The sequence below is a fragment of the Thalassophryne amazonica genome, chromosome 11, assembly GCF_902500255.1.
Source record: "Thalassophryne amazonica chromosome 11, fThaAma1.1, whole genome shotgun sequence".
NCBI classification, from domain to species: Eukaryota; Metazoa; Chordata; class Actinopteri; order Batrachoidiformes; family Batrachoididae; genus Thalassophryne; species Thalassophryne amazonica.
This window is the reverse complement of record NC_047113.1, coordinates 21879187-21900483: the sequence shown is the minus strand read 5'-3', so window position 1 is coordinate 21900483 and position 21297 is coordinate 21879187. Positions and strand designations below refer to the sequence as shown.

The 21297-nt window shown below is 44.1% G+C and overlaps 1 protein-coding gene across 1 annotated transcript in view; it reads left to right on the top strand.

The window, feature by feature from the left end:
* The first annotated feature begins 3573 nt into the window (after nt 1–3573).
* Nucleotides 3574–21297, top strand: part of pmt (phosphoethanolamine methyltransferase) — a 67851-nt gene continuing 50127 nt past the window's right edge. The window contains 5 exon segments of the mRNA XM_034182267.1: nt 3574–3741; nt 7591–7746; nt 7903–8039; nt 18426–18571; nt 18674–18862. Of these exon segments, the coding sequence (XP_034038158.1) occupies nt 3581–3741; nt 7591–7746; nt 7903–8039; nt 18426–18571; nt 18674–18862 (789 nt within the window). The 5' untranslated portion in view covers nt 3574–3580.

The following is a 21297-nucleotide window of genomic DNA, read 5'->3' as shown; positions in this document are numbered from 1 at the left end:
ATTAATCGTGACGGACAGGCGAGGGGTCATGGTTCTGGTGGCAGCCGTCTTGCCAATTTTCCGGTAGGTCAGGGCAGCACATAAGCCAATAAGTACCAGTCCTCCTACAATGAAACCAAATATAAATAAATCCTCGACGTCATCCACAGAGAATGGAGCAAAGCATGCGACCCGCCACGTCTCCCAGGCATCGAGAGCATAGCCCGCAGGGTAGGTTCCATCTGGGCATGCAGGGTCCCCCGGCCCTAATTTCCTTGTTGAGAAAATGGTGTCAATAGCATTCAGAGACCAGCTGATCAATTCCATGGTTAATCCAATATAGTTTTGAAGAATTCACAGTCTGGTGAAGCAGGGGACTTGGAGGTTGGAGCAGAGATAGAGGAGAGAGGAGGAGATGTGACCGCCCTCACCGGAGTCCCAAGCTGACTCTGTTATATATGGTTTTTATTACATGGAAAACACAAAACTTACAAACAAAAACGTACAAAATCTTTGAGACTTTTTTGTCTGATGACAGCAAATATCCGGTTTATACGATGACAGTTTAGATGAGTTTTACTGTACATGGGACGGAACAATAAATTTACCCCGCAAAGCTTTGACGATGAAGTTGCTTCCATCCCACACAGCTGGCTTTATTTTCCCAAATTTTTCTTCTGTTTGGATCTGAAGGGAATCTGTACATCTTGAAGCCATTGTTGTGTCTATTTGTGCTTCCCAATGCACAACAACCCGGCATTTCCAGCAAATAAATAACAAAATAGCCTAATTCACATGCAGACAGATTAACAGCGAATGCTATTTTGGCCCCAAGATGACACCACGAGTCACGTGATGTCGCTATATACTCTCTCAATCAAGAGACTCTACAGATACCACCCCCTCCCCTTCCCCATCAAACGTTGATCTCGAGTTGAGCTCCCCGTGGCGCAAATCGACAGTTACTTGTGTCGAGATGAGCTCCCATTCATCTAATGGCAATATTCTGCTTTAAAGACAGCGTGTACATGCAAGTCTTTACTTTTTTAAATTGAAGACATTACTATATTTTTATGGTTGAGCTCATCTCGACAGCTCCACCGCGCAACTGCACATGCCTCACCCGTCGAGTTGTGCTTTTGTCTTTACGTAAAAATGATTTGAAAAAAAAAAAAAACTATTGTTCAATGTTCTTTACAGGTTTGTGACATATGAAAATAGTTTAGATTAAGGAAATATTTTTTAAGAAGAATTTTGTACAAGGATTTTTTTTTTTGGCCCTGTAAAGATTACTTTGAATTCATAATAATTTTCAAATATACTTTTACTTCAAATATACTTTTATATATATATATATAGCATTTTACAATGTAACTGTAAATGACATTATCAGCTGAGATTTACTCAGTAAATGTTACTTGAGTTATTCTTTTAGAAAAACTAATACATTTAAGTGAAATTTTTAAGAATTCCCTTTGTAAAATTTATTTTGAATTTCGATGTGAAAACTATGGAAGCCCGTTTGCGCCACTTGAAAAAAGGTTTTTTGATTATTTGCGAGATAGTATCTCACAATTCTGACTTATTATCTCACAATTCTGAGTTACTATCTCGCAGTTCTGACTTATTATCTCACAATTCTGACTTATCTCGCAATTCTGAGTTACTGTTACATGGAATGATAACCATTGTTTTGTGTACATTTTTATAATAATAATAATAATAATTAATAATTCTGATAATGATTAGGATACTCTGAATAAATTAATATATTATATACAGACATAATACATATACAGACAATAGCAATGGACACTAATTTCAACAGGGTCCTCAAACGTTCCACAGTGATTCAAGCTGCATATTCATTTATAACGTCAATGAATAAAATTAAAATCATTTAAACAAATAAACACTAAAACAAACACCATCGTGTGATGAAACGTCATAAAATAAACATGATAATATCAGACGCTTCGTTCCTACTGAACAAAACCAGCCAATTAGTGCTCGTAAATATGAACATATTCTGTTCACTCCCACATATCTGGAGACAACGTGAGATAGAATAAGGGTCATATTGATTTGTGTACGTTTTTGTTGCGCAAACTGTGTATCTGTGCTGTTAAATGTGAGTTTAAAGGCGACGAGGTTCAAATGCGCGTTCCCGCGAAGGGGGTGCTTTTCACGGCAGGGGAGCTGAATCCGGCACAACACGTCTCAAGCGATGCCTTGCTCGTAAATCTACACCACCACCATCCATGAGTCTTAACAACAGACGGACAGTTTCTCTGTCCGTGGTTATGCCAGACATCCAGCACTTCTGGTGCATCCATCTGTAGCCATGTTGTTGACCCGACATCTGTAGCTGCTGATGGATGAACTCCGCCACCTCGACAACATCTCTGCACCAGAGATGGTTCCTTGCCAAAGTTCTTTGTAAAGTTCAGAGGCTTATTTCAATGTAATCCTCCTCATGTAATAGCGTCCGAATCTCACTGTTTGTGAAACCACACCGAAAATAGCTTTCAGTGATCGAATGGAATGACCATGTAGGGGGCAATGCATTTCGGAACGTAAAGTATCTCAGAATTGCAAGATAGTAACTCAGAATTGCGAGATAATAAGTCAGAATTGTGAGATAATAAGTCAGAATTGTGAGATACGAAGTCAGAATTGCGAGATAGTAACTCAGAATTGTGAGATAAGTCAGAATTGTGAGATACTATCTCACAATTAATCAAAAAAACTTTTTTTCAAGCGGCGCAAACAGGCTTCCATAGAAAACACTTTCCTCGTTGTTGTTGATGTTTTTTTTTTTAAGTAAATATCACTCCAAATTTTTTTTAGTGTGTGGGGGGATCCACTATTTCTCTTCATTCCTGGTACATGAAACCCATGTAAAAATCAATGTGGTGTTTGAGCATTTATCTAGAGGAGTTGGCAGTACTCTTTTCTGATCAACACTATTTACTTCTTGAATGTGTGCTGGATCTCATTTTTAGGGAAACAGTATTTCTTGACGTTTGCAAAATCCTTTGTCTTAGTTTATGATGTGACATTCTTACATTGACATTACATTGACATCTTACATCTGACATTCTGTGACATTCATTCGGGGGAGGTGATGGTCTAGTGGTTAAGGTGTTGGGCTTGAGTCCAGAAGATCATGGGTTCAAATCCCCGCCTGACTGGAAAATCACTAAGGGCCCTTGGGGAAGGCCTTTAATCCCCTATTACTCCCGGTGTGTAGTGAGCGCCTTGTGTGGCAGCACCCTGACATCGGGGTGAATGTGAGGCATTAGTGTAAAGCGCTTTGAGCGTCTGATACAGATGGAAAAGCGCTATATAAAATGCAGTCCATTTACCATTTACATTCTGAGTAAATGTGCAACAACAAACATAACTGAAGGCAATGAAAATAATTTTAACTTTGAAAATGTTAATTTTGAGAAGAATTTCATCATTACAGTAAAGATGACAGTTGTGCAACCTGCTGTACTGATTGAACTACAGCTGGTCTGTTTTGTTATTCTACACTGACACTGAGTGTGTTTGCATAATCTGGACATCTGTGTGCTTCTGCACAGTCCGTAACAACATGACAGAGTTCTGGAAGCAGCACTCCAAGGATGCCACAGTGGAGGAGATGATGCTGGACTCGAACGCCATGAAGTTGACTCAGGAAGAACTTCCGGAGGTCATGTCCTTGCTGCCCTGCCTGACTGGGTGCAGAGTGCTGGAACTGGGAGCTGGGATCGGGTGAGTGAGTCCACGTACACAAGTGATTGTGTGTCAAGCCAGAACATAATGACTGATTAACCTGAAATCTCCATGTTGGAGCTTTCTGACACATCAGCAGAAAGAGTTTTTAATCAGTCATTTGAAGTGTTCAGATGTGAAACTCAGTATCTCCAAAACCACAAACTTTTTTTTTGAGGCCAACATGCACTTAACTGCTTAGGAAATGATCAGAGTGCAAAATATTAAAGAATTTGAACATACCATTTTCATTTTATTGATGGAAATACATGCATTTTTCTTTAAATCCCCACTTTATACTTCATGAAAATTCAGTAAGGTAAGTCTTCTATAATATATTCCAATTCTAAGGAGAACATTACTAGCGTATACTAAGTATATACTAAGTATAGCTAAATATCTAAAAAAGGAGGAGTAGAATAGAAGAGGAAAATAGAGTAGAGTAGAGCCACTAAGAGCCACACATGTATTTTTACCCAAGGCCATCAAATATGGCCATCGGGTATTGCAAAGACTTTGCGTCTGTCCGTCTGTCCATCTGTCCGTCTGTCTGTGCTCAGCATAAGTCCAGTCCTATTACTGTGAGAGTCTTCAAATTCACAGGGAACATTCTTGGGCCACAGACCTTGGACAAGTTTAAAGTTGGCTAACCTTGACCTATTTTAAGAGGTTAAAAAGTCACATTCTGTATCAATCGGTTCTTTTTTTTTTTTTTTTTGAGTGGCAGAGGTGACAGTCAATCAGAGTAGAGTTGCACCTTGATATCAGTGGCAGGTCTCTCCAAAAATGCTTCATTTGTGTGTTTATATAACATGTTTATCATATATTCAGTAAAGACTAGTGAGAAATAAACACTAAAAACGGAAAACGCTCTTTTTAAACCTAATAACACCTCTGAAGTCATTTACAAGTCATTTAGCAGATGTTAGCATGGTGACATCATATGCTGGTAGCGAGCTGCAAACTGTTTCCTTTGTGTGTAAATAACCTCTTTGTCATATATTATGTACAAGCTAGCGAGAAATCAACACTACTAAAATTGAAAACGTTTTTGTAACCTGATAACAACTCTAGAGTGATCTACATGAGTGAACACACTCATGTAACAATATATCTTTAGCTCAATAAAAGATAAATAATATTATGACGATTCTGAATGGGGAAAAAAGCACAAAAGGTTAATGCATATTTAAGCACATTTAGGATATATTCCTTCAGTGACTTAAATGACATTTCACAAATGTCAGCGTGCATGCTAACTTCTCCTAACTCAAAGCTAACTTCCGCTCTTGTCAAAAGCTAAGTAAGGATTAAACTTGTTGTTTAATCTGCTTATACCATGGTCCCACACAGTGAGCTAACACTCAAACATTTATTTAACTTTTTTTGTGTTCTCTTCTTCTTTCCCGTCTTCAATCTTGTCCGGTTCATCCGATGTTAAATCTTTATGCCGTTGCTTTTGCTGTTCTTCTCGTTTGCTCTCCTCCTCTTCCCATTCCTCAAAGTTTTATTTTGGCCAAAAATATTAAAATTCACTTGGAAATCCACGTTTTATCACGTTTCTGTCATTCACCTGTCAAAACACAGCTGATTTGTGCATTGCTATGGTGACAACCAGAGGGGAGTGATTATAACAGTGACTTAACTCGCCGAACTACGTGTGTGTATACACGAAAATAATGCACACCAGTCAGACATGAAATTCTTAGTGACCATGATATATATATATATATATATATATATATATATATATACACACACACACACAGTGGGGAAAATAAGTATTTGACCTCCTGTCAGTTTTACAGGTTTTCCCACCTACAAAGAATGGAGAGGTCTGTAATTTTTAATCATAGGTACACTTCAACTGTGAGAGACAGAATCTAAAAAAATCCAGAAAATTACATTGTATGATTTTTAAATAATTAATTAGCATTTTATTGCATAAAATAAGTATTTGACCCCCTACCAACCAGCAAGAATTCTGGCTCTCACAGACCTGTTAATTTTTCTTTAAGAAGCCCTCTTATTCTGCACTCTTTACCTGTAATAATTGCACCTGTTTGAACTTGTTACCTGTATAAAAGACACCTGTTCACGCACTCAATCAATCACACTCCAATCTGTCCACCATAGCCAAGACCAAAGAGCTGTCTAAGGACACCAAGGACAAATCCCTGACAAGCAGCTTAGTAGAAGACAATAACTGTTATGTTTATTTATTAGAAAGTGGAAGAAACACAAGATGACTGTCAGTCTCCCTCGGTCTGGGATTCCATGCAAGATCTCACTTTGTGGGGTAAGGATGATTCTGAGAAAGCTCAGAACTACACAGGAGGTCAATGACCTGAAGAGAGCTGGGACCACAGTCACAAAGATTACATTAGTAACACATGATGCTGTCATGGTTTAAAATCCTGCAGGGCAGCAAGGTCCCCCTGCTCAAGCCAGCACATGTCCAGGCCCGTTTGAAGTTCACCAGTGACCATCTGGATGATCCAGAGTAGGAATGGGAGAAGGTCATGTGGTCAGATGAGACCAGAATAGAGCTTTTTGGAATCAACTCCACTTACCATATTTAGAGGATGAGAACAACCCCAAGAAAACCATCCCAACTGTGAAGCATGGGGGTGGAAACATCATACTCTGGGGGTGCTCTTCTGCAAAGGGGACAGGACGACTGCACCGTATTGAAGGGAGGATGGATGGGGTCATGTATTGCAAGATTTTGGCAAACAACCTCCTTCCCTCAGTAAGACCATTGAAGATGGGTCATGGCTGGGTCTTCCAGCATGACAATGACCCCAAACAGACAGCCAGGGCAACTAAGGAGGGGCTCCGTAAGAAGCATTTCGAGGTCCTGGAGTGGCATGACCAGTCTCCAGACCTGAACTCAATAGAAAATCTTTGGAGGGAGCTGACACTCCAAACCTGAAAGATCTAGAGAAGATCTGTATGGAGGAGTGGACCAAAATCCCTGTTGCAGTGTGTGAAAACTTGGTCAAGAACTACAGGACAAATGTTTCTGTACCAGTTGTTAAGCTCTGTTTTTCTTGGGGGTCAAATACTTATTTTATGCAATATAATGCAAATTAATTATTTCAAAATCATACAATGCGATTTACTGGATTTTTTTTTTTTTTTTAGATTCTGTCTCTCACAGTTGAAGTGTACCTACGATAACAACTCCATTCTTTGTAGGTGGGAGAACCTGCAATTTTCCCCACTGTGTGTATATATATATATATATATATATATATGTATATATATATATATATATATATATATATATATATATATTTTTTTTTTTTTTTTTTTAAGTGTGCATGTGTACTTTGCTCTGGGATACCAATTAAACAACTGCAAATTTTAAGGAAGTCAATGTTCATACAGCCAAGGGTATTTTAGCATTGCGTTATATTTTTATTTTTAAATGAAGATATGGGGATTTGCATCAGAATCATTCACTTTATGAAGAGTGGATTATTTTTATTTTATTTTTATTATTATTTTTCTTTTTGTAATGGGGAGGTGATGGTCTAGTGGTTAAGGTGTTGGGCTTGAGACCAGAAGATCCTTGGTTCAAATCCCCGCCTGACTGGAAAATCACTAAGGGCCCTTGGGCAAAGTCCTTAAATCCCCTATTGCTCCCGGTGTGTAGTGAGCGCCTTGTCTGGCAGCACACTAACAATGGGGTGAATGTGAGGCATAATTGTAAAGCGCTTTGAGCCTCTGATGCAGATGGAAAAGCGCTATATAAATGCAGTCCATTTACCATTTAATGGCATGTGATATATTTTGTATTAATGAGCACCTTGTGATGAGTTCTTAAAACATGCTTCTCTCCAGTCGTTACACCACCCACCTGCTCGCCAAAGCCGAACATGTGACGGCCGTGGATTTCGTGGAAAGGTTTGTGGAGAAGAACAAGCTGACAAATGGTCACCACACCAATGTTACCTTCATCCATGCTGATGTTACAAAACTGGATGTTCCACCAAACAGGTGTGTGAATACATGAATGGAATGGTGACAAATGTAAATAAATAAAATACATTCAAGTTTAGTATGAATAGCAGAAGATAAAACCCATGTGTTTATTGTTAAAATATATTATTTCGGTGTTCCCTGTAGATTGATTCATATATTTAATGTTCTCAGTATTGACTTTATCTTCTCCAACTGGCTGCTGATGTATCTGAGTGAGGATGAGCTGAAACACTTCACAGAAAAGATGCTGCACTGGCTGCAGCCTGGAGGATTCCTTTTCTTCAGGGAATCCTGTCAACACCGTGGAGGTATTGAACTCACATTAAAAAAGTGCTTTCATACAAACTATTTATACATGTGAGGATTTTACATTATGAAAATGAATAGATAAGTTCAAGTAGCAGTACAATCATCCAAAATGATGCCGTGTTGCAAATTCTAATTGCATCTACAAAGGTACCACTCATTTTAATGTGACACACACACACACACACACACACACAAATATAAAGCACTTTGTATTATTATAGTACCTACCAGCCTGATAAGATCTTTAGGTGATGCTGTAGTTTTACTGAACACTTAGGCGAACAAGTGGTTAGTAGAAGTCTGAGCATCAGCTCCCTCTGTTGGCCAAAAACATCCACAACCTGAGACTCCTGCCCTTTGCTCTGCTGTAGACACAGTTAAAAACAGGGACATTTCCAGGAACGGCTCCAGATGGGGACAAGCCTCCAAAAACAGGGAGTGTCCCTGGAAAGTGGTGACATCAGGTCATCCCACACTTAATGTTCCAAGTGTCCCCACAAAGTATAATGACAGATAAACTGGATCATCAAGACAGACTAATTTATGAAGAAGGTATCAAAAATACTCTCGCAAGCAACATCAATACGACCACAACCCGGCAAAGAATATAACAGGATAATGTTTTAAATCATAAACTGTCACTTTTTTTTAACTCGTATATTATTACTGTGACTGAAACGATTGCATTTTAATTATTAATTGCTTGCATTTTATATATTTTAATGGTTGTCTTGTTGTTTTATCTTGTCACCTATGATGTGTGCTGCTGCCTTTCTTGGCCTGGTCACCCACACGAAAGAGGTCACGATCACAATGGGTTTTTATCTGGCTAAATAAAGGTTTAATTAAAAAAAAATTCTCACCCATCTTCAAAACAAGACCATTTAAACTTCTTTGTCTTTGGGCTGTTCCCGTTAGGGGTCGCCACAGCAGATCAATCATTTCCATCTCACCCTGTCCTCTATATCTTCCTCTGTCACACCAACCACCTGCATGTCCTCCCTCAGCACATCCATAAACCTCCTCTTTGGCCTCCCTCTTCTCCTCCTGCCTGGTGTCTCCATCGTCAGCATCCTTCTCCCTATATACCCTGGGTCCCTTCTATGCACATGTCCAAACCATCTCGTCTCTGTGACTTTGTCTCCAAACCGTCCCTCTGATATGTTCATTCCTAATCTTGTCCATTCTTATCACTCCCAAAGAGAATCTCAACATCTTCAGCGCTGCCACCTCCAGCTCTGCCTCCAACCTTTTTGTTAATGCCACCGTCTCTGTTGGGAAAGTGTAGGTACACGGACCCACAACAGGGGGCGCAAATGAACGGACAATGGAGTAGGTCAAATAACAACACTTTACTGTTGTGAATGTGCACAACAAATACAACAGATTACAACAATGGACAAAAAGCCAAATCACAAAAGGTGTCGTGTGGGCAGGCTCGAAGATAGGAGACGTCTGTCCAAAGCAGAACCGGAACCACACGATTTCCTCCGCCACCAGACCCCGGGAATACTGGAGCCGCCAAGTCCCGAACTCCCAGGTGGCCACTGCCTCCGCGTGTCGGACCTGGTACTGCTGGCGAGGAACAACAAAACAATTAAATGTGGGCGCGTTTGCACCCAGGAATCCGTACGGCAGGAAAACTATCTCCACCACTCGTTGGAAAAGGAGTCAGCAAAACAATGCACAAAAGTCACAAAGATCACTGTCAAACAGTCAGCTGATTACGTTACCTTCCAGGTAGAACGATATCTCGGCAAAGAGGTGGAGACGTCGTCCTGCTGATGTACCCCTGCTGATCAGGTGATTGGTAACAGCTGTTGCAGGTGATGTGTGACAGCTGTCACCCTGGCTGCTCCTGTGAGGCGGCTGCGCCCTCTGGTGCCTGGAGCCCGCACTCCAGACAGGGCACCCTCTGGTGGTGGGCCAGCAGTACCTCCTCTTCTGGCGGCCCACACAACAGGACCCCCCCCTCAACGGGCGCCTCCTGGCGCCCGACCAGGCTTGTCCAGGTGGCGGCGGTAGAAATCGGCCAGGAGGGCCGGGTCAGGAGGGGTCCAGGATGAAGCTCCTCTTCACCCAGGAGCATTCTTCGGGTCCGTACCCCTCCCAGTCCACCAAATACTGGAAGCCCCGGCCCATCCTACGGACATCCAAGAGCCGGCGTACAGTCCAAGCCGGCTCGCCATCGATGATCCGGGCAGGAGGCGGCACCGGACCCGGAGTACAGAGGGATGAGGTGTGATGCGGTTTAATTCGGGACACGTGAAACACAGGATGGATCCGCAGTGAGGCCGGAAGCTGAAGCCTCACTGCGGCTGGACTGATGACCTTAAGGATTTTGAAAGGGCCGATGTAACGGTCCTGTAGCTTGGGGGAGTCCACTTTGAGGGGAATGTCCTTTGTGGATAACCACACCTCCTGCCCTGGCCGATACGCAGGGGCTGGGGTCCGCCGACGGTCTGCATGGGCTTTTGCCCTCGTCCGGGCCTTTAGCAAAGCAGAACGGGCAGCACGCCACACACGACGGCACTTCCGTAGGTGGGCCTGGACCGAGGGCACACCGACCTCTCCCTCAACCACCGGAAACAACGGGGGCTGATAACCCAGACACACCTCAAAAGGGGAGAGGCCGGTGGCTGAAGACACCTGGCTGTTATGGGCATACTCGATCCAGGCCAAGTGGGTACTCCAGGCCGCCGGGTGCGCGGCAGTTACACAGCGCAAGGCCTGTTCCACCTCCTGGTTTACCCGTTCTGCTTGCCCGTTGGTCTGAGGGTGGTACCCGGACGAGAGACTCACTGTGGTCCCCAGTTCCCGGCAGAAGCTCCTCCAGACTTGCGAGGAGAACTGGGGACCGCGATCGGAGACGATGTCTGTTGGAATCCCATGCAGCCGGACGACGTGGTGGACCAGGAGGTCCGCTGTCTCCTGGGCTGTTGGGAGCTTCGGGAGGGCCACGAAGTGGGCCGCCTTGGAGAATCGGTCCACTATCGTGAGGATGGTGGTGTTACCCTGGGACGGCGGGAGGCCCGTGACAAAATCCAGGCCGATGTGGGACCAGGGGCGATGAGGCACAGGCAGCGGCTGGAGTAGTCCTGATGCCCTGCGATGGTCAGCCTTGCCCCTGGCGCAGGTGGTGCAGGCCTGGATATAATCCCGGACGTCGGCCTCTAGGGACGCCCACCAGAAGTGCTGCCGGACAACTGCCATGGTTCTTCGCACCCCTGGATGACAGGAGAGCTTGGAGCCGTGACAGAAGTCCAGGACTGCAGCCCTAGCTTCTGGTGGGACGTATAATTTGTTCTTCGGCCCAGTTCCGGGGTCCGGGCTTCGTGCCAGGGCCTCCCGGATGGTTCTCTCTACGTCCCAGGTGAGGGTGGCCACGATAGTGGACTCCGGGATGATGGGTTCCGGTGGATCCGACAACTCCGCTTTGACTTCATCTTCATGTACCCGGGACAAGGCATCCGATCTCTGGTTTTTGGTCCCGGGACGGTAGGTGATCCGGAAGTCAAAACGGCCGAAGAACAGTGACCAGCGGGCTTGCCTGGGGTTCAGCCGCTTGGCGGTCCTGATATACTCCAGGTTCCGGTGGTCAGTGAAAACCGTGAATGGCACGGACGTTCCCTCCAACAGATGTCTCCACTCTTCAAGAGCCTCTTTCACCGCAAGGAGTTCTCGATTGCTGACGTCATAGTTCCGTTCGGCCGGGGTCAACCTGCGGGAAAAATAGGCACACGGGTGAAGGACCTTATCGGTCTTCCCGCTCTGGGAAAGCACAGCTCCTATCCCTGAGTCCGAGGTGTCCACTTCAACCACTAATTGGCGACTAGGATTGGGCTGCACCAGAACGGGTGCAGACGAGAAGCGCCGTTTCAATTCCTTGAACGCGGCATCGCAACGATCCGACCAGGTGAAGGGGACTTTTGGTGAGGTCAGGGCTGTCAGGGGGCTAACTACCTGACTGTAGCCCTTAATGAACCTGCTGTAGAAATTTGCAAAGCCGAGGAACTGTTGCAGCTTCCTACGGCTAGTGGGTTGGGGCCAGTCTCTCACCGCCGCAACCTTGGCCAGATCAGGAGCGACGGAGTTGGGGGAGATGATAAACCCCAGGAAGGACAAAGATGTGCGGTGAAACTCACACTTCTCGCCCTTCAGAAACAGCCGGTTCTCCAACAACCGCTGCAGGACCTGACGTACATGCCGGACATGAGTCTCAGGATCCGGAGAAAAGATGAGTATGTCGTCTAGATATACGAAGACGAATCGGTGCAGGAAATCCTGCAAGACATCATTAACTAATGCTTGGAACGTCGCGGGGGCGTTTGTGAGGCCGAACGGCATGACCAGGTACTCAAAGTGACCTAAGGGGGTGTTAACAGGGGGCGCAAATGAACGGACAATGGAGTAGGTCAAATAACAACACTTTACTGTTGTGAATGTGCACAACAAATACAACAGATTACAACAATGGACAAAAAGCCAAATCACAAAAGGTGTCGTGTGGGCAGGCTCGAAGATAGGAGACGTCTGTCCAAAGCAGAACCGGAACCACACGATTTCCTCCGCCACCAGACCCCGGGAATACTGGAGCCGCCAAGTCCCGAACTCCCAGGTGGCCACTGCCTCCGCGTGTCGGACCTGGTACTGCTGGCGAGGAACAACAAAACAATTAAATGTGGGCGCGTCTGCACCCAGGAATCCATACGGCAGGAAAACTATCTCCACCACTCGTTGGAAAAGGAGTCAGCAAAACAATGCACAAAAGTCACAAAGATCACTGTCAAACAGTCAGCTGATTACGTTACCTTCCAGGTAGAACGATATCTCGGCAAAGAGGTGGAGACGTCGTCCTGCTGATGTACCCCTGCTGATCAGGTGATTGGTAACAGCTGTTGCAGGTGATGTGTGACAGCTGTCACCCTGGCTGCTCCTGTGAGGCGGCTGCGCCCTCTGGTGCCTGGAGCCCGCACTCCAGACAGGGCGCCCTCTGGTGGTGGGCCAGCAGTACCTCCTCTTCTGGCGGCCCACACAACAGTCTCTAAACCATACAACATAGCTGGTCTCACTACTGTCTTGTAAACTTTCTCCTTCACTCTTGCTGATATTCTTCGGTCACAAATCACTCCTGCCACCTTTCTCCACCCACTCCACCCTGCCTGCACTCTCTTCTTCACCTCTCTACCACACTCTCCATTACTTTGAACAGTTGACCCCAAATATTTAAACTAATCTACTTTCACCACTTCTACTCCTTGTAACTGCACTATTCCACTGGGCTCCCTCCCATTCACACACATGTACTCTTTCTTGCTTCTGCTGACTTTCATTCCCCTTCTCTCCAAAGCATATCTCCACCTCTCCAGACTAGACTCAACTTGCTCTCTACTCTCACTACAGATCACAATGTCATCTGCAAACATCATAGTCCATGGGGACTCCTGTCTGATGTCATCCGTCAACCTGTCCATCACCACTGCAGACAAGAAAGGACTCAGAGCTGATCCTTGGTGTAATCCCACCTCCACCTTGAATGAGTCTGTCATTCCGACTGTGCATCTCACCGCTGGCACACTATTCTTGTACATGTCCTGCACTACCCTAACATACTTCTCTCCCTCTCCAGACTTCCTCATACAATACCACAACTCTTCTCTTGGCACCCTATCATAAGGTTTTTCTATGTCCACAAACACACAATGTAACTCTTTCTGGCCTTCTCTGTACTTCTCCAACAGTATTCTCAGAGCAAACATTGCATCTGTAGTGCTCTTTCTCAGCATGAAACTATATTGCGGCTCACAGATCTTCACCTGTTTTGTAAGCCTAGCTTCTACTACTCTTTCCCATAACTTCATGCTGTGGCTGATCAACTTTATGCCTCTGAAGTTACTGCAGCTCTGCACATCACCCTTGTTCTTGAAAATAGGAAGCAGCACACTTTGTCTCCACTCCTCAGGCATCCTCTCACTTTCCAAGATTTTATTAAACAGTCTGGTTAGAAACTCCACTGCAGTGGTCTCCAAACTATTCCAGAAAGGGCCGAGAGGGTGCAGGTTTTCTTTTCAGGCACTGACTTCAGCAGGTGATTTCACTGATTAACATCCCTTTGAACAGGTGGGATGAGTTCATCACTGAAATCACCTGCTGAAGTCAGTGGCTGCAAGGAAAACCTGCACCCTCTTGGACCTTTCTGGAATAGTTTGGAGACCACTGCTGTACTGCCATCTCTTCAAGACATTTCCATGCCTCCACTGGAATGTCATCTGGACCAACAGCCTTCCCACTCTCCATCCTCTTCATAGCAGCCCTCACTTCTTCCTTATTAATCTCTTGTACTTCCTGATTTACTCTCACCACATCATCCAGCCTTTTCTCTCGCTCATTTTCTTTATTCATCAGCTCTTCAAAATATTCCCTCCACCTTCTCAGCACACACTCCTCACTTGTCAGCACATTACCATGTGCATCTTTTACCACCCTAACCTGCTGCACATCCTTTCCAGCTCGGTCCCTTTGTCTGGCCAATCGGTACAAGTCCTTTTCTCCTTCCTTACTATTCAACTTCTTGTACAGCTCGCAATATGCCTTTTCCTTCTCTTTTGCCACTTCTTTTTTCGCCTTACACTGCATCTCCTTGTACTTCTGTACCTTGTACTCCTTTTTTGCCAACCTCTTTCTCCTTATGCTTTCCTGAACCTCTTCATTCCACCACCAAGTCTCCTTGTCTTCCTTCCACTGTCCAGATGTCATACCCAGTACTGTCCCAGCTGTCTCCCTCACCACATCTGCAGTACTTTCCTAGTTGTCCAAAATTGCTTCCCCTCCAACCACTGCTTCTCTCACCTGCTCACTAAATTTCACACAACATCTTCCTCCTTCAGCTTCCACCATCTGATCCTTTGTTGAGCTCTCAGACTACAGACAACTTTATTGATCCCAGAAAAGGGCAATTATGTTTACACTCCAATTACCTCAGACAAGATACAGCAATTAATCCACAATTATTATTTGTTTACCGTAATAATGGCACACATCAAAATTAAAGACAACACATACACATTTGACAAGCAGTCCATCATCCGAATTGAGGCAAAGTGGGTGAAGGCCGCTGCAACTGTAAGTCGCGCCGCCAGACCAGTTTGAGAGGGGACAAGGCCTGCCGCAGGGAGGGAGGGGCAGAGAGTGGTAAGAGGAGAGGCGGGAGCATGCTTTGATCCATGTGTAAGTCTGTTAGTTTATTGTCCTTGTGGATTGAGATAAGAATGGAGCCAAATCGTCTCACCAGAGCCTGGATAAATTCCTCTGGAGGTAAACAGAGGGCAATTGAGCTTGATGCCTGTAATGTTGCAGCCGAGCAGTGAAAAACATTTTTTTCTTATAGATCCACTCACTCAGCCAAATCCCAATTATAAATTAAGAATATTCCTAACTTTGAATTAAGAATATTCACCGGCCTCCAAAACCTTCAGCTTACACTGCAAGGCATGCATCAGCTCCAAGGTGTCATCCAATTTGCGTCTAAGTTCAAGAGTCAACACAGTCTGAGAATGCACTGCCTTGCCGACCTCGTTAATCATGACGGACAAGCGAGGGGCCGTGGTTCTTGATGCCGACGTCTTGCCAATTTTCCGGTAGATCAGGGCAACACATAAACCAAAAAGTACCAGCCCTGCTACCATAAGACCAAAAATGAATAGGTCTTCGACGTCCTCCACAGAGAAAGGCGACAAGCATGCCACATGCCAGGAACTCCAGGAGTCGAGGACATAGCCCGCAGGATACGTTCCATCTGGGCAGGCAGGATCCTCCGGTCCTGACCTTTTTGTAGAAAAAATGGTGTCAATAGCGTTCAGAGACCAGCTGATCAATTCCATGGTTAATCCAATAGTAGTCCAATAGATCCAGAATCCAATATAGTTTTGAGGAATTCACAAGTCTGGTGAAGTAGGGACTTGAAGGTTAAAAGCAGAGAGATAAGGGAGTGGAGGAGATGTGACCGCCCTCGTCGGAGTCCCAAGCTGAATACACTGAATCTCACTCTCTTCTTCTTCTTTACCTCTAAAGTCATCCTACAAACAACCATCCTATGCTGTCTAACGGCACTCTCTCCTGCCACCACCTTACAGTCTCTGATTTCTTTTAGCTTGCATCTCCTATAAAGAATGTAGTCCACCTGTGTGCACCTTCCTCCACTCTTATATGTTACCCTGTGCTCCTCCCTTTTCTTAAAGTAGGTATTCACCACAGCCATTTCCATCCTTTTTGCAAACTCAACTACCATCTGTCCTTCCCCATTCCTATCCTTGATACCATATCTACCCATTACTTCCTCATCACCTCTGTTCCCTTCACCAACATGCCCATTGAAGTCCGCTCCTATCACCACTCTTTCATGCTTGGGTACACTCTCCACCACCTCATCTAACAGACTCATCTAACAGACTCCAGAAATCTTTCTCCTTCATCTCACAACCTACCTGTGGGGCATATGCACTGATGATATTCATCATCACCCCTTCAATTTCCAACTTCACACTTATCACCCTGCCAGACACTCGCGTGACCTCCAACACACTTTTAACATACTCTTCCTTTAAAATGACCCCAACACCATTTCTCTTCCTGTCCTCACCATGGTACAACAACTTGTACCCACCGCCGATGCTCCTGCTCTTACTTCCCTTCCACTTGGTCTCTTTCACACACAATATGCCTACCTTTCTCCTCTCCATCATATCAGCCAGCTCTCTCCCTTTACCAGTCATACTACCAACATTCAAAGTCCCCACTCTCATTTCCACCCTTCTAGTTTTTGTCTTCTCCCACTGTTTGTGGAAACGTTCTCCTCCTCTTCTTCGTTGTCTTCACCCAGCAGTAGCCCAATTTCCACCGGCACCCTGTTGGGCAACAGCACCGGTGGCAGATGTTGTTAACCCGGGCCGCGACCGATCCGGCATGGAAATTCGATTCTTAGTCTGCATAGTTGGGTTGGCTTGTTTTATGCCAGATGCCCTTCCTGACACAACCCTCCTCATTTATCGGGGCTTGGGACCGGCACTCAGAATGTACTGGCTGCACACCCCATGTGGCTGAGTTAAAACAAGACCATTTAAACTAATTTTGCTAATTTGCGCTGACATTCAGTTGTGCAGCAGAAGTGTGAAAACTCATCTTTTGAAATCTATACATTTGTGTTGGGGCGTGCCCTGTTAGGCTTGTTTGTGTAGCTTTTGTCCTTTTTGTTGTCCTGTCTCCGCGTGGCTGTATGTCTTGGTGCATGTTCTTTGACGCTGTCATATTTCTGCTGTATGTGGCTGTGGCCATCTCCTGTCTTAGTTGTCTTGGTGTGGTGTTCTTTATGTCTCCTGGTCTTCTCTGTCCACAGTCCTCACGCCTTGTATTCTCAGTGGTTATCAGTTTCTTTGTGTAATTGGTAAATGGTCAGATTTGTCTTTTTGTTCTCACACCTTTCCTTCTGAGTTCAATCTTTATTTTCTGTCTTCAGTTTTGGGTCTTATTGTTCTCTTACCTTGGGCTGTCAATTTATTTTGGTATCTATTTGTATTTTTGTATTTGCGTTCTTTACAGTGGACACTAGTTGTTTAGGGTTGTACTTAATGTTGAGCTCTGTGTATATAGGAGGTTGCTGCCCTCTGGCGTTGAGTTTGTGTATTACATGTGGGGTGTTTTCACTCACTTCCTCCCATGTTTCAGCATTTCCTTTTTCATTTGTCACCACCGGTGATTAATTAGTTCCTTTGCATTTAAGCCTGATTTGTTTGCCTCACTGGCGGTTGATTGCGTCTGTTTTGTCCTTCTGGAATCACACTATCTCCTAAGTCTGTGTTTTTCTCTCTGCAGTTGACAGCTAAGGTTTTGATTTTCATATGGTTTGTTTGTTCCACTGTGACTATTAGTTTTTGATTTCTTTTTGATTATTAGTTTTTGATTTCTTTTTGTCACTTTGGATTTTGTCTCTTTACAAAAGATTCTTGTTGCATTTTTTGGTCTCATTACTAAAGACTCTTGTTGCATGTTTTTGGTACTTATTGTTATTTTGGCCACATTACACAGACTCCTGATGCTTTTTTTTTTTTTTTCTGATTGTCTTTTTGGATTTTGGTCACATTACAAAGACTCTCGTTGCATTTTTGATTTCTGGTCACTTTTGATTTTGGTTACATAGTTCAGGACTCATGCTGCATTGTTGGATTTGGCCACCGGGGACTGTGGTCACATTCATTATCATCTGGAAAATAAAACACTTGTTACACAAATCCATCTGTTTCTGCTGCCTGCATCTGGATCCAGTCTTTGTCTCCTCAGTGATGTAAACCGTGACACATTTGTGCTGAGTTGAATTGTTTGTTTTTACCCAGGTGATTTTCAGAGGAACTTTAACCCCACCTACTACCGCGCTCAGGAAGAATACGACCATCTGATGGCTACAGTACAGGTGGATGAGGGGGAACAAAAGTTTGGTTTCGATCTTGTTCTGAAAAAGAATATTAAGACATACATTAAGGTATTCTTATTCACATTTTAAACATTATTAAATAACAGTTTTTTATAAGGTGAAAAGCCACGGTCTCCTCATCTTCCTCTTTTTGTCTTTATCCTCCCACAGATGAAAAATAATGCTAATCAAATGTGCTGGCTGATGGAGAAGGTCCCGCGCAGTTCAACCACAAAGAATGGTTTCAGCACCTTCCAGCAATTCCTGGACAAACAACAGTACAGTCGCCGAGGCATCCTGTGCTATGAGAAGATGTTTGGGACTGGCTATGTCAGCACAGGTGGACCCAGCACGACCAAAGTAAGAAATTATGAAGAGAGAAGTGGATTTAGAGCAGGCGGGGGAATTTTCTCCCATGGTGGACATCTCACAAATTGGCAACAAGTCTAAGAAAGCACCATGTGCTGCTCTCGGATTTCCATATCATTCAATATTGCAGGCAGATGCAGATAAAGTCTGCTGTACCGGTGATCATGGTATAGTCCATATCCACACCATGAGGAAATGCATAATAGTGTACTTTCAATACCATTTATACACGACTGACGCTTCTGTCCTCCAAGAACCCTACAGGGATTGCAGCTTGGAACGTGAAAACCATGTACGAAGCAGGAAAGACTGCACAAATAGTGAAGGAGATGAGAAGACTAAGAATTGCTGTGATGGGACTGGCAGAGAAAAGGTGGCTGTGATCTCGACAGGTGAAGCTTACCGGAGGAGAGGTTCTCCTCTACACCGGCCTCCAGGAGGACAGGCCAATACACAGTCATAGATGTGGAATACTGATAGTGAAAGAAATTGCTAACACACTTATAGAGGGGGAACTCTTTGCAGAAAATATCATCAAGGCACATTTTAAAAACAAACACAAGAACATGACCATCATCAAGGCATATGCGTAAACAGGAAGCAATGATAATGGAGAAAAAACTGTGTGAGTTTTGTGCAGCAGAAGATCTTGTGATTGGAGGAACCATTTTCAAACACAAAGTGAGCCATAAGATGACCTGCAGAACACTGTGTGGAATGTATGAGAACCAAATCGACCACATCATGGTAGGTTGGAGATGGCGTACCACAATGCCGAGTAAAAACAAACACAGATGCCAGCACTGACCATAACCTGGTCACGGCACAGATGAAGATCCAGCTGGCAGCGCAGAGGAAGAAACACAAAGCAGCAGTGAAATATAACATAGAGAAATTGAGAAACCCCAGGTGAAAGAGGAATTCAAAATTTCCCTGTTAAACCATTTTGATGCCCTACAATATAGATCTGACAAAGAAGAAACCAATACTAAAGACATAGAGAAGGAATGCAGCAGTGTGAAGGAAACCTACCTGGAGACCTGTGAGGAAGTCCTGGGAAGAAAGAGGAAGGAGCACAAAGAATGGATCACGGCAAATACATGGTAGCAGACAGAAGAAAGACGAACAGAAGATGGGTATTGACCAAGTGTGCACGAGGTACCAGAAGGCAATTGTGACAAACAAACACAACGAGGCAAATAAGACAAGCGGCAGTGAGTGGAAAACCTGGCAGAAGAGGCAGAGGAGTTAGCTGGGAAACAGAACATGAAGGAACTATATAAGCTCACCCAAACACTCAGTGGCAAAGAACAGCAACAGTGCAAAATAGTAAATAAAGTAAATAAATAGGCTCACCAAGCCTGGGGAACAACTTGAAAGATGGAAAGAACATTTTGAACAACTATTCAATCGTCCGACCCCAGACCATCCACCAGACATCAACCCATCAGAGAGACAACTGGAGATTGTGACCGGAGACATCATGAAGTCTGAGGTACCGAAGGTGAAAAGGGCTTTGAAAAATGGAAAGGCAGTCAGATGCCACCACGTCCCCACCGAAGCCCTGAAGGAAGGAGGAGAAATCGGCGTCAACACACTTCACTCAGTCTTGACCTGCATCTGGATGGAGGAACAGATCCCCAAAGACACGAAGCAAGGCAGGCTAGTGGAAACTACCGAAGAAGGATGACCTAACCAAATGCACAAACTGGAGAGGTATCATGCTACTGTTGACCACAAGCGCCTTGGAGCAACTGTTTGTTGTGATTTGGCGCTATATAAATAAAATTGATTGATTGAATTGATTGAAGCAAGGTTCTCAACAGAATACTCCTGAAATGCACAGCTGATGCAGTGAATAAAGAACTGAAAGACAAGCAAATGGGCTTCAGATCAAACCGCTTGTGCTGTGACCGGATTGTACAAAATCATATTTTATTAGTTTTTTTTTACAATGTCTTGGAGGTCACTAAATAAATTAATTTAGGGTGAACATTTAGTTAACTTTAAAAGTATAGGGCCACTCAGGTTTTTTAAAATTTAAAGCCGAAAAAAGAATTGGCACTACTATAATTTTATTTGTTAGCCTTTAATTAGAGATTCAAAATTTGACCTTACCAATAAAATAAAAATTTGTGTTTTCTAGAAATTTTTTTTATAAAAAGTAGCCTGAATGGGAAAATTTTCAAAAGAACATATGGCAGCGACAGTAGAGTCCCACACAGTCGGACAGTGACATCATAGATCACATGGGGGCTTCCTCAGACTTGTATGAGGGATTCTCACTGATCTGAATATAACACTGGATAGCTTATTCGGTGTTTTGCAATTGTGAAATCTCGCGCTGTCTGGCGGTCCCTGACTCACGCGAGAGATCGTTTCAGCAGAGTTCCATTTAGGGCACAATGGAAACACACCTCGTGAAG